The 13,269-nt window shown below is 29.5% G+C and overlaps 1 protein-coding gene across 3 annotated transcripts in view; it reads left to right on the top strand.

Moving 5' to 3' along the window:
- The window catches only part of LOC130446891 (furin-like protease 2), a 186,492-nt gene that overhangs the window by 95,638 nt on the left and 77,585 nt on the right, over nt 1-13,269 (top strand). For all 3 annotated transcript variants that reach the window (XM_056783399.1, XM_056783397.1, XM_056783398.1), the window contains exon 3: nt 4,402-4,506. In XM_056783399.1, the coding sequence (XP_056639377.1) occupies nt 4,402-4,506 (105 nt within the window). The remainder of the gene's footprint in view (nt 1-4,401; nt 4,507-13,269) is intronic.

Below are 13,269 nucleotides of genomic sequence, written 5' to 3'. Positions count from 1 at the left end.
TTTAACTTGAAAAACCTTGTATAATATAAGGGTTTCGTATGCTTTATATTTAACGTTCCGTGATACGGTTAGGTAGCCACGTCTTACTTTGTTTAACAAACCATACGAAAAATAACGATCCGTCTGATAATTACGTTTCCCTTGGCTCGTCGTATTGGATTTATTATATTATATATACCGAGTTTCAGTATCAGTCTTTATTGTTGTTATTCACTCTTTCATGTTTTACGAAAGATAAAATACAATGAAAACTTTTTTTAATCTATCAATTATAGTGAAATTCGTATATGATACGAAGTTTGCAAGTTTTGAGATATGGCAACACTGATATGATTATGTCAATTCTCCTTGTCATATAAGAACGTGACACGGAACGAATCATAGATCTATGTACATATATGAATTTTGAAACTAAATAACAATCTTGAGGTCCGTATTAAGAAATTTTTCTACTTATACAGATAAAAAAATACATTGTTTATACTAGAAAAAAAATTAAATGTTTATTAGATATACTTCGACTGGAATCTAACTTAACCCTTTGTCGAGATAAAGGATATGCCTTAAGCTAGAACGTCGTCTTCATCACAAACAATGGCCGCCTGTGTCTCGCGGCAAACACGTTTGGCAAACAAATTAGGTTTTCGTTTATTCTTCTGTTATTGACTAGAATATAACAAAACGTGTTATTGTCAACAGCCATTCGCTATTGAAGTTTACATATTGTTCATCAAAGGATAATATAATTGTCGATAGTTCTAGTAGGCGAGGCAATAATTGACCTTGAAAAGTTTCTCGAAACGCGTTCGTTTATGTTGTACGTTTACGTGACATTCTAATATTTGTATAAAATCAACAGATTATCATATTTTATTCTTTTGATAAATTTTAAATGCCTCAACTTTATCCGTAGAGGACTTCGGGTAAGCAAAAGGGTTTGAATAGAAAGGGATCCGGGATAGACCTCGATTCGTTTTCGCTAGGGACTAGACCTAAGACGATACTCCCTTCAGACTATAAAGACGGTTTTGATAATTTGATTTGTTATGGATAAGGAGTTTAAAGAGAACAGTAAATATCAGGATCGGCTCTAAAACATTGTAACTAATCCAAAAATTTCCGTCCTCGTATATATTTCTCACAAATATTAAATCGAAGGTTGGAAATGGGCGTTTGCTTAATTGGTAATGGCTAAATTACCGACCGACCGAATTATGCGTCGCGTTTAATTGTGATTTAAATGTTTATAGGATTGGGCGGATGTCGAAAAGTTTTCAAGTCGTGAAATAACATTTTAATACCTTGAATTCTATTATATACGTCATCCGGAAAATATATCAACTACAGTTATCCAGACATAAAACACAGAATACGATGTGAAGGAACATAAAATATGATTGTAAACTATGAAATTTGACGCTGGATATACCTACAAGGAGAGAGCATTTTATGTGTAGATATTCCATTAAATATTTATTACTTTAAATTAAATACTTTAAATTGCACAAAATGAACGTTGCGACGTAACTTAAATATTGATATTTGTTTTTGTATATTTCTGGTATCTGTTTATAAATTATCGTAATCACGCGATTCAAACGTGACTGTGCACAGGGCGACAACAATAAACATCGGAATTCATCAAATTCAAAAACAATGAACGTGAAAAATCACGATATCCAAAGTAACCAACCGGGTAGCTATTGTCGAATTGTTTCACTATCAAAATTTCCAGCGTATATACACACTCACCTGCATTTTGGATTTTGCATTGAATACAGTAGAATTGAGTTTCATCGCATGCGGATTTTGTATTCGTGATTATACAACACGATGTTTTATTAATTGTCAGAATTTGAAACACGACCTGATTTTAGATACAACCACAAGCAACAGGATTTCGGTAGGTAGCGGTTAACACAACACTGTTTAGGTGTGTGTTTTATGCACGTCGAATCCAATTCGATATATTACTATGATACCGATACCAATTTTATTACAGATTTAGGGAAATTTGACGATTTCTTAATACAGATCTACAGACATTTTTAGATATTACCAAAAGTAGTTGACTAATGTAGTTGTATGTAAAAATATCACAAGCAGTGCTGCCAAATGTAATTTAGTGTCTATTATATCGGGAAATTTCGTTGAAAAAAAAATTTAGTCTCCAAACATGGACAAAAATTACGATAAGGAAGATATTGAATTGCGGTGTTGCCAAGTGTAGTGGAAAAACTTTGTTATATGAAAAATATGTAGATTGCAACGTTGTCAAAAGTATTTTTTACTATTTTTTCACAGATCTAGGGAAATTTGCTGATTTGATGAATACATATATACAAAAATTTTAATACTACCAGTATTAGTTGACTAACGTCCGATATAAAAATATCACAAGTAGTATTGCCAAATGTAATTTTATGTCTAGTATTTCGATAAATTTCGTTAATAGAAAACAAAAAAAATTTTGTAGTTTCCAAACTTGGACAAGAATTGCGATACGAGAGATATTGCATTGCGGTGTTGTCAACTGTAGTGGAAAAACTTATATATATACTGTTAACTTATATATATACTGTTATATGACAAATATGAAGATTGCAACGTTGTCAAAAGTATTTTTTACAATATTGTAGAAGATTGGACGCATGTTTATATTAAAAATATAAGAATTGCGGCGTTGCCAAAAGCGATTCTGGATCAATTTTTGTTCTCGATATAATGCAAACAATGCAATTGCAGTGTTGCTGTACTTACTACATTTGCTATACGCTATTATGATTAATTGCGACGTTGCCAAGCGTTCATTATTTTCTAAAATTTCCATAAATTCGACAGATACTTTCTTTATAGAAATATACGGAGATTGACACGTTGCCAAAGATATTTTTTAACATCTGAGAAATTTTTCTAGTCGTTTGAATATTTCTATACAAAAATATACGAAAAAATATTGGAAAAAGATCATATAAACATCGAAACGTTGCTAAAAACCTTTTTTCGCAAATTCAATATGACAAAAAATGGAAACATATTAGAATTGCGTTGTTGCCAAATATAATTTTTTCCTAGATTTTGGTAAATTACTATTAATTACTTTTTATACTTCTATACATTTCAAATATAAACAAAAATCATACCTGATTGTTGGAATTTCATTATTTATACTATTGTACGATCCAAAATCATATAATCAACATATTTTCATTTTCAATATTCGAAAAAATACGAAAATTCCATTGATAAACCCAAACTAATTCGAATTCTATGATGCGTGCTTATATTGGTTAATTAGCATAACATATTTAATTATAACGAATTAATTAGTTTATTTAATTATGTTGAAATATCTATTGTACTATATTTTTTTTTAATCCAGACACAAAATGACAATTTATAATTACAGGTTCGTGTATAACGCAACGATGTTTTCGATAAAAGTTAATTATATTTATTGCTATAACTATTCATTATTATGAAAGTCTATCAATTTTATAAAATATTCAATATTATTTATTACTGACAACATTCATTCCCCTCTAATATTACACTATAAAAAAAATATTTACGTTGAAATTAGAGTTATTCGAATTAGACAACCAGCAATGCGAAGTAGTTATAATGTACGATGCATTCATTACCCCAAGTATGTTCTTGTAATAACATTTATTTTATCAGTTGATATTGACGTTACGTCGTAGTAAACATACATATTATATTCAAAATTATCTTTACTTGGATAATTTATTATATTATTAATTATAATATGCATAAAAAAACAATCAAACTTGAAGGTATCGTTATAAATAGGCAACCAGTATCACTACGTAGATTCAATGATAGTTGCATACATTAACACAGAGTATTCTAAAAAAATTTATTTGATTAGTTTATTAGTTTATATTAATTAATATAGATATTTATTTGAGTCGTAATAGAAAGATTATTAACTTCATATATTAATTAATAATACATTAATATTATAAACTTATAAAATAATACAAAATATTCACAATATCTATAATATTGTTAATGAAAAATCTGTTTTCGCACAAAATCAATACAAATATATTAACAAATATTATTTGCAGGTGTTTATAATGACAATAGGTTCGTTTTTGTTCCGAAATTGGATATATAAAAGCAAATTTTATGTTTTCAATACCATATTGATTACGTATAATTGGTATCTAAAAATTCGTTCCATATTTGCAATTTTATATAAATATTTACGATGAAACAAATGTTGAAACGAAACTAATATTTGATTTCATTGAATTTCAATACACTCTCACGAGCTTTAATTAGTTGATTGAAGTTCGGAATCGAAATAAATGTAATTCTATTTTATATATAACATAACATTTCGTATTATCAGCGTTTTCTTTTGTTTTTCAGATTGGATCTCTGAAAGGTTTCTACTTGTTCGAACACGAGCACGTCCGCAAGAGGTCCCTGCAGGCGGCCGATCATCATCACCGCAACTTGAACGACGAGCCCCAGGTCAGTTGAATACAAAATAATCTTTTTTGTTTCCCTAACCTGCTTATAAAGTTAGTAACGGAGAGAATATTAAGTATCTTATTTTTTAAAACATCCAATAAGGGTATTTAATGTCGTTATATAAATTTAAACGTTCATCGAAGCGCCTGACGTGAAAATAATTTCGGTTTGGAGGTGTGGATGTGTGCAACCAAAGCGAAACAGGGTCCGACGAGGGTAGGAGGAGGCAATTAGGGTTAATGACCACGCCAAATCGTTTGTTAAAAACATTTTTATACGCCCTAAGGTAGAATTCATACGATTTCGTTCACTATATAGGTTAAATAATATTTTGATTCCGAATTTTCTGTATTACGAGTTATTCGATTTATTTCACCTTGTATATTATTAAAATCTCATCGATTAATGAATGTTTACGGATTTCAAGATTCCTTTTATTTCGAAAATAAAATAGAAACAATAATTTCATGCAAATTACAATTCAATCGAAAACGTTGGTATCCATTTCGACTCGACTTCCGGATTGGAATCGTATTTAAATTTATATTCAAATCGACAACAGATACGGCCATGTTTGAATGGTTGATTTTATTCTGTAGTGCTTATAATTGATTGGTGTTTCTAATACTAAAGAATATAAATGAAAAATCCCGTTAACATTGCATATTTAATCAATTATTTTCGTGAAAATTTCACGTTGTTTAAAAAAAATTATTCTTCATTTGATTTTGCGTGGAATATTCAAATCGATTCTACATCACGTATTTAAATTTCGCGCGTTTTTAATTTCAGAATCCCGCGCTATAACATCTTAATCCCGCTCAGTTAATTGAGGCGTATTGACGTAATATGTCGTGTTTTGGTTTATGTTAATGCTAAAATGCCGGTTTTAAAAGTTTTTAGTGATAGTGTAATAATGTGGATGTGGTATTAGTGTAATTTAACTTCAATATCGCTATTAGTAAACTGTAATTTAACATGTTATAACCCAAATCAATAATATAATCGATTATGTACAGTGAGGATCGTTTTCATACTTCAATATCAGTTGCCATTTTATCGAAAATCGTGTAGTGAACGTAATTTCAATACTTCTAGTGTGTAGTTTAACGAAATATTAATATTGTGTTATATATAATAAAACTATTATTGTGTTTAATGTGTGGTTATTAAACTAATGTTAATGTTTACATCAAGTCTGATATACAGTTTTTATTTCTATTTGTTGGATTTATGGAAAAAAAATATTTTTGGAAAACATAGGCAATTATCCGTAAGTTATAATCTATTATTATAGTTCTAGAAGTAGTTTTATAAAAAAAAATTTCGTTTTTGAAATTATAATGTTCCGTGCTTGCGTCATTTAATTTGTGTTATTTGAATCATTTTTTAAGATTTTGTTAAAAAAGTAATTAGAAAAAAAAATAGTCAGTGTACTTTAAAACGAACGCTCAACAACGTTGTTGTTGTTGTTGACTGATGTTCTTAAATAGGCCAGTCAAAATGTAGAGCATAGACTTCTAATTTGATATAAAAAAAATTGATTTTCATCAATCGTGTATTGTACATCACCATTTTGTTTTGTTATTTTTGAAATCGGTAATAATGAAAACGAAATACAGTGAAACAAAACTAATAATTGTTTACATAGATTTCATCGTTATTATAAACGTTAACATAATTACGTCAATATTTATACCGTAACTAGAATATTGTGACACAGAATGTGAAATTTTCCTTTGAAGTTAACTGAAGTTGGAGTTTCAAACAACTGATATTGTTAGATACGCAAAATTTCCAACAATGGCGGTTATATTATTTCAATTACCTGAATCATGGCAACCATTTTATTTAATTATCGTCTATTTCGATTTTTGTTAAGGTTAAATTTATATTATCGAGGAAAATAGATATTAGATATTAGAAGTCTCAAGAAATATTTTGACTTATACGTATATTAAGTTGCGGCAGCTTTTTTAGGGGGAGAGCCCGGATTGGTACCATAATTTTTTACTATTTAATTGCTAATTTATTAGCCAAAAAGCGATTTTATTGCATGCATTATCTCGGCAACGGTGAAAGCTATTGAAACGAGCTTAGCGCGATAGTTTATTGCTAATTAATTGGTGAAAGATGGCATGGGTCCCGAATCCCGAAAACTACCCCCAAGATTCGATCTTGACAACCCCTCGGCGGTCTTAAGCTACGGCAGCCCGGAAACGCAATCTCGGTGACGAAAATAGTTACGGACGTGCGCTCTTCGTGATAATTTATTGCTAATTAATTGCTGAAAGATGGCATGGGTCCCGAATCCCGAAAACTACCCCCAAGACTCGATCTTGCCAACCCCTCGGTGGTCTTAAGCTACGGCAGCCCGGAAACGTAATCTCGGCGACGAAAATAGTTACGGACGCGCGCTCTTCGTGATAATTTATTGTTAATTAATTGCTGAAAGAAGGCATGGGTCCCGAATCGCGAAAATCATCCCCATGATTCAATCTCGACAACCCCTTGGCGGTATTAAAATAGGCCCTCTATTCGTTGAATTAACGTGTTGTTTACTCTAAAACTTGACCAACATCATCAATTAATTGAAACATATTAATGGAGTCCAAAGGATGGGAAAAGATCTTAAAAAGCACTCCCCCCTAAAAAAGCTGCCACAACTTAATATACATGGTATTCATTAATTAACTCAAATTTTTTGAAATATGTCGTTTGGAATAAGGTTTATCCTTAACCCAATCCGCCGGACTATGTTTATTATTGTTGAGAAACTTTTTAATTGGAAAATTTTATAAATACAATCCTGATAATCCTTAATTTATTCACTATTAGTCGATGGTAAACAAATAGTGTAAATCCATTAAAGGATTTGTAAACAAGGAGCGCACTGAAGAGGACGAGACGCAATAAAAGCTAATGGGACTAACTCTGAGGGATGAATTATATCCTTGGAATAATTGATTTTCATTTAAATAGGATTTTTTATTATTTTTGTTCTCGAATATAAAGTAGTTTGTACTGAAAATATCGTAGATCTACTCTCAATATAAAATTTTACGTTTTGTTTGTACAATATTTCACTACTTTCATGTTTTTTTAATATATACGAATGAACTGAATGCTTCTAATCACTAAAATCTCAACACTAATCGATGCTGCAGATTTTCTTTGTGATCCAAACATTCAACTATAATTCTTTTTCCAGTTTTCTTCCATTAAAATCTTCTGCAGAGGAAAATTAATCCTATATCAGGACTGTGACGTTTTTCGATGTTTCATTTCCTTGGTACCCGCTACTGATTTAATATTATTTTAAATCTATTCAACCTCGTTTTAATGGGAGTATTTCGTATTCCCTTAGCGCCCTTATTTCAGTCTCTTCCTAACCATTTTCCAGACAATTTAAAACAAACTGTCAATAATTTGAAGCGATCGTATCCCAATGCGCAATTAAAACAAATTAAAACCTTTCGAGATCATCTTTGATTCCATTAAACGACTTACAAAATTTATAACTTATGATCTCGTAGTGTGTAACGAGAATAATTTTCAGAAATAATCTGGATAGAGTGTAAATCGCGGTGAATGTATCTTATTTTCGAAAGAAAGTTAGAAGGGTACTCTATATTATTTAGTTGTCACGAGAAGTAGAACGAAAACAAAGTTTTCCGCTTCTGGAAACAGCGACACACGAAAATAAAACAAACTCTTCCATTTTGAAGAGAGAATGCATTAGTTTCGCCGGACGGAAACGGACATGAAAAGAGACGAACACAAAAAAAGATCTGTTCTTGTTAATTGTAAACAATTTGATATAGCGTGGCGAGCGCGAGTTTTTTTTATATATATATATAAAGATAGTGTCTGTGTGTATTTTTATTTTTTTCGTTACTCGAAACGTGTAGCGCACTCGAAAATCTTGTCTGCTGTGAATAAATGTAATAGATCGTGCAAAAAACGATTTTTTTCATTTCGTTCATAATTTACTCTAATAAAAATCCACGTCTTAGCTTCTTAGTTGAACATTTTTTGAAAATTTGTGAAGTCAAATGGATTTAGGTCTGGTACATTACCAGGCCAATCAAACACTTTTCAATTCATCTCAGATAAAAATCTGGATCAATTTTGGGGCCGAAACATGAAATATACCAGTACAAGTCTCATTGTATTTTACTGAATTAATTACAAAAGTTGTTGCTTAAGTTTTGAAATAGTACCATTCAGAATTCACCTTTCTATGTATCCTGTGGCACTTGTATGAGTACGTTCAAATTTGTGTTGTGTTGCCATATCTCAAAATGTAAGTGGTAACCCTCGTATATCTTTTATAGAAACTAAGCTTCCAGGGGAATTTGTTTTAAAAAAACCACGAAATTTTTGTAAAAAATGGTGTTTAATAATCTGTTTGGTACGATCTTATCTAACAATCCATTACATAACAAGATCTGCATTTTTTGGTCTATAATAAACGTTTCTGTTTCGAAGTTAGAAATTGTTTTATTTTTGCCTTTTGCTCAACCTTTTCCTTACATTTTCGATAGTAATTTCGACACTTTAACCTAGTAGTGTCATCTGTAGTTTTTTTACTTGTCTTTGTTAGACTTAGTTTGCTATTCTTTATTAAAATTTCATAATTTTCACAAAAAAAATATGAAGTTGTGGTTGTTGTTGAAATTACGACCATTACGACATTAAAATGAAGTGAAAAACAAAAATCTAGAAGTACACATGAGTCCGGCCCTGACTAAATCAGAACTACCGATGAACGAGCTCAAATTCAATCATTCCAGTTATTAGCTGTACACCTACACCTAAAGTTTATTTATCTATTACAATTTATATTAGAGTTTACGTAAAAATTTAATTTTTCCATGACACAAGGTTTATTTATTCAAATAACATGTTTTTTTCATCATTCATCATCCATACGTTTAATAATTTAATGATTTAGTATCTTCTATCTTTCGAACAACCCTCGTACATCATAATAGTTTATTTTTACATTTTTATGCTCTCTTAATTACACAAGATGCTCTATCACTCAATGCCTGTCATTTTTACGACCATAACAACTGTTATTTTCCTTAGCAAGCTTCGGAATTCCATTCAACTGTTCCTATAGGTCGATTTTAATGTTGTGGAAAATAAATTAATTATCCCTTATACTAATCCTGTAAAATGGACCGTTTCAGTTTGAATTAATGACGCAGTTCATCGTATTCTCGAAATAATGTCCGTTATTTCACGGCTACGCTAGGTATCTAGCACAAGGTTCTACTTAAAAAAAAAAACCCAAATTATGTGTTATATTTTAGAGGCAGTATTGCCATCTATACGTTCGTTTCATTTCTTAATCGATAATTTGTTTAAATTTAAAAATTATAAACTCATATAGACTTTTTGTGTTTATAAAGTTGGTTTTGTATTTTTTTAAAATCTCTTCTAAGAGTATTTCAGTTTTTGTGTGTTTTTTCGACGCGTTGAGGTAAAATAATAATAGTGGCAACAACGCTAACAAAATTACTCGGCGCCAATAGATAACTGTCATTATTGTCATATCACATTTTTCTAACCAATAATGTAATCAAGTTATCAATACAATTATTACGCTCCAATATCATAATTATTCCACTAGATTATCAGTTTTAGATCTATTTTTAACTAAATTTATATATCAGTTATAAAAAACAATTTAAAATTAGGTATTATTGAATACACAAAGTAATACTGATTGCCTATTTTGAAGATGAAATAACTTTTTAGTTGATACGTCAAATTTTCTAGAATTGATTTAACAAACACTTGAATATTATATGTCAATATATGAACCGTAATACTGGTTGCCTATATAGTTTATTTCAATGTTAATTTAGTTTATTTCAATGTTAATTTGACTTAAAATTTTTATTTGAATTGGAGAAATTTATCGATTCTACACTGTTAAAAATCGTCATTAGTTAACTATTGGTACTTGTTAAATGTATAGCTTGATTATAACACAAATGTATGTATAATTTATTAGCATTCGATTAAAATGGTTTGTTAATACTCACATGCAATGCGGAAACTGGAAATCGTTTGTTTGCATACGACAATGCGGTAATTAGATTCGCGGAAACTTCATTGATTAGATTAACATTTATCATATTTGTGTAGTTTGTACAGACGTTGTTTTCCTATGATTTATTTCTATATACAATGCTTTAAATAAATATGTATTTAGTATAATTATTCGACAATTATTTGAAACACTCAATTTCGTTTAGAACGAATCCCATTAAATTTCATTTTTTCTTTTTACCTTTCCGGCTTAGGATGGTAATAAAAAACGTTAGTTTAGCGTTTTCCAAATTATAAAATCCATTTATCTAGGTCTGAGAGTCTCGATTTTAGGAATTGGCCGAAGACTGTATTTATGTATTGATATTTTTCGAAAGGATTCCTCAAATTTTCTCAGTCAAATTATTTATTGCAATTTTAACTTTTCCATAAACCCGTAAACATGTCATAACTACCCAATAAACACACCAATAGCGTCATAACTTTGATAAGAATTTTATGACGCGACTAAAGATATAACTTTGTTACCGATTTTTACAACGTCATAAATCATCTTTTCGAAATTACTTTATAAAAATGCAGTATCGAAATATTTTCATATCGAACTGCATACAAAGTATTTTCTTCGATATATTTCTTAAAACTTAATTAATTGAAATAGGTCATTGCGGATTGACGTCACAACTAGCCGCCATATTGTCATCCGGGGTATAAATTCTCTTATTTACATTAAAATTATTATTAGTATTAATGTTTTATTTCAAATTTTTCAACCAAAATTATACATTTTAATGAAAAAACGGCACGAAATAATTATTTATATACAAATGGAATTAAATCTTCATTTGTGCCCCACGACAACATGGTTAATGTTTAAAATCACAACCTCATTTTCACTAGATACATCCCTGTGTTTGTGGTATACATTCAAATAATAATATAGGTTGCTTATTTTTATCGCTTTATTCAATGGTACATGATACGAATTACGCTAATTTCCTTTAATATTTTCTACACTTACTCATAATAGAAATAAATATATCGGTAATTTAAAAAAATCGACGAAATATTGATTTAATTTCTTAAAATCTATTCTGTCAAATCTTCAATCCGTCTAATTTGAATAACCTCTCTGAATTATATGGCCTTTTATCAAGTATGTATGTAGACATTTTCAAAGATATACAATATTTTTTAATCTTACAGTGTCGTTTTTACTACAATAATTAATAAAATAGTCTTCAATTAGGATTCCATACAATCTTTTAATAAGTCGGTTTTTTACGTCAAGTTCACTAGTATTGATTTGACATACAATTATATTGTCACATCACATGTATACAACTATCATTACATCTGTATAGTAGTACTGGTTGCCTATATAGTTTCCCAAATGTGTAATTTTCATTATATTTTTAGATAAATTAAGAGTTTATTTTACAATATAACAAAAAAATTTAGTATTAAGTAAGTGAATTCAATTTTAAACATTTCTAAACATCCCTTTTTATATTTTTTCTACGTAAAAGCTAAAAATACTGCATCTATTTCATGAAAAGTTAGTCCCAACTTGGTAAAGGTTTTCTCATAAAGCTTCCCGTTAGAAAATTTATGGAATTTATAAAATATGCAGTAGTCAATGTTTCGGAAAATACTTTAGAATTTATGTACGAGTAGATTTCTATTAAAGAATCATATACACTACCTTATTTTCGATATATTTTTGGTAGAAATTTTTTTAACGTTAAATTTTCACGACGAAATGATTATATTTGAAGGAATATAGTTTCTAGTCGTAATAACTTTAATGATCAATTATTAGTGCAGGGTTAGTATGTTATTTGGCTAGTTCATTTGGCATTCTCTCTATAACTTAAGTTCTCCCCATTGTCAAGTATAATTACTCTTAATCCTTTAAACGGGCAAACTTCCTTGTACCAGTTTATACGTTAACGAATACCACAATTTGTAATTCTATGTTGGGGCTACGGAAGAGGTTAAATTTCAACATACTAATTAGTAACTGATAGGGTGCACTTAATTATACGTATCCCAATGTCATCATCGGAACATAAAAATCTATTTAAATTGTGATAATATACAAGGTATATCAAAATAAATTCGATTTTTGGTATTTTTCCATGAAAATCAGTTTAAAAATTTGACGTTTTGACCTACTTTGTATTTAGCGCAAGTTGAAATGCAAATTTGGATTTATTAGAATTAAGAAAAAATAGTTATCAAAGAATACCAGATGGGAATTCACTTTATCTTAATATCTATACTATTTTTCTGCATCTGGCAACATTGCTTAAATCTAACGACTCGTTTTCTTATCTATAATGTACCTAACCTCAAAATGTATTTACTATAACTTTATTTATATAAATATATGTATATAATTTATATCAATTAACATTTTGTTCACATCATAATATATGTGTGAGAGAAATGATATTTTTTTTTGTCATTTCAGTTTCGTACAAACAATATCTAATGAAACAAAACAAAACTTGTAAAACAAACATTGATTGACGTACTATAATTTACTTTGTATGCAAACGATACGTATTTGAATCCCTGAGGGGACTACGAGTAATTGGATGATTGAATATTTTTATGGTTACATGATATTGGAAGTATTTGCCGGATGCGTTTTTACGATTGGTGATCAAATTAAACGAAGATGGAAATTTT

Source organism: Diorhabda sublineata, chromosome 7 (assembly GCF_026230105.1).
Source record: "Diorhabda sublineata isolate icDioSubl1.1 chromosome 7, icDioSubl1.1, whole genome shotgun sequence".
Taxonomy (NCBI): domain Eukaryota; kingdom Metazoa; phylum Arthropoda; class Insecta; order Coleoptera; family Chrysomelidae; genus Diorhabda; species Diorhabda sublineata.
Note: the sequence above shows the minus strand (reverse complement) of the source record. Positions and strands in the feature narration are given on the sequence as shown.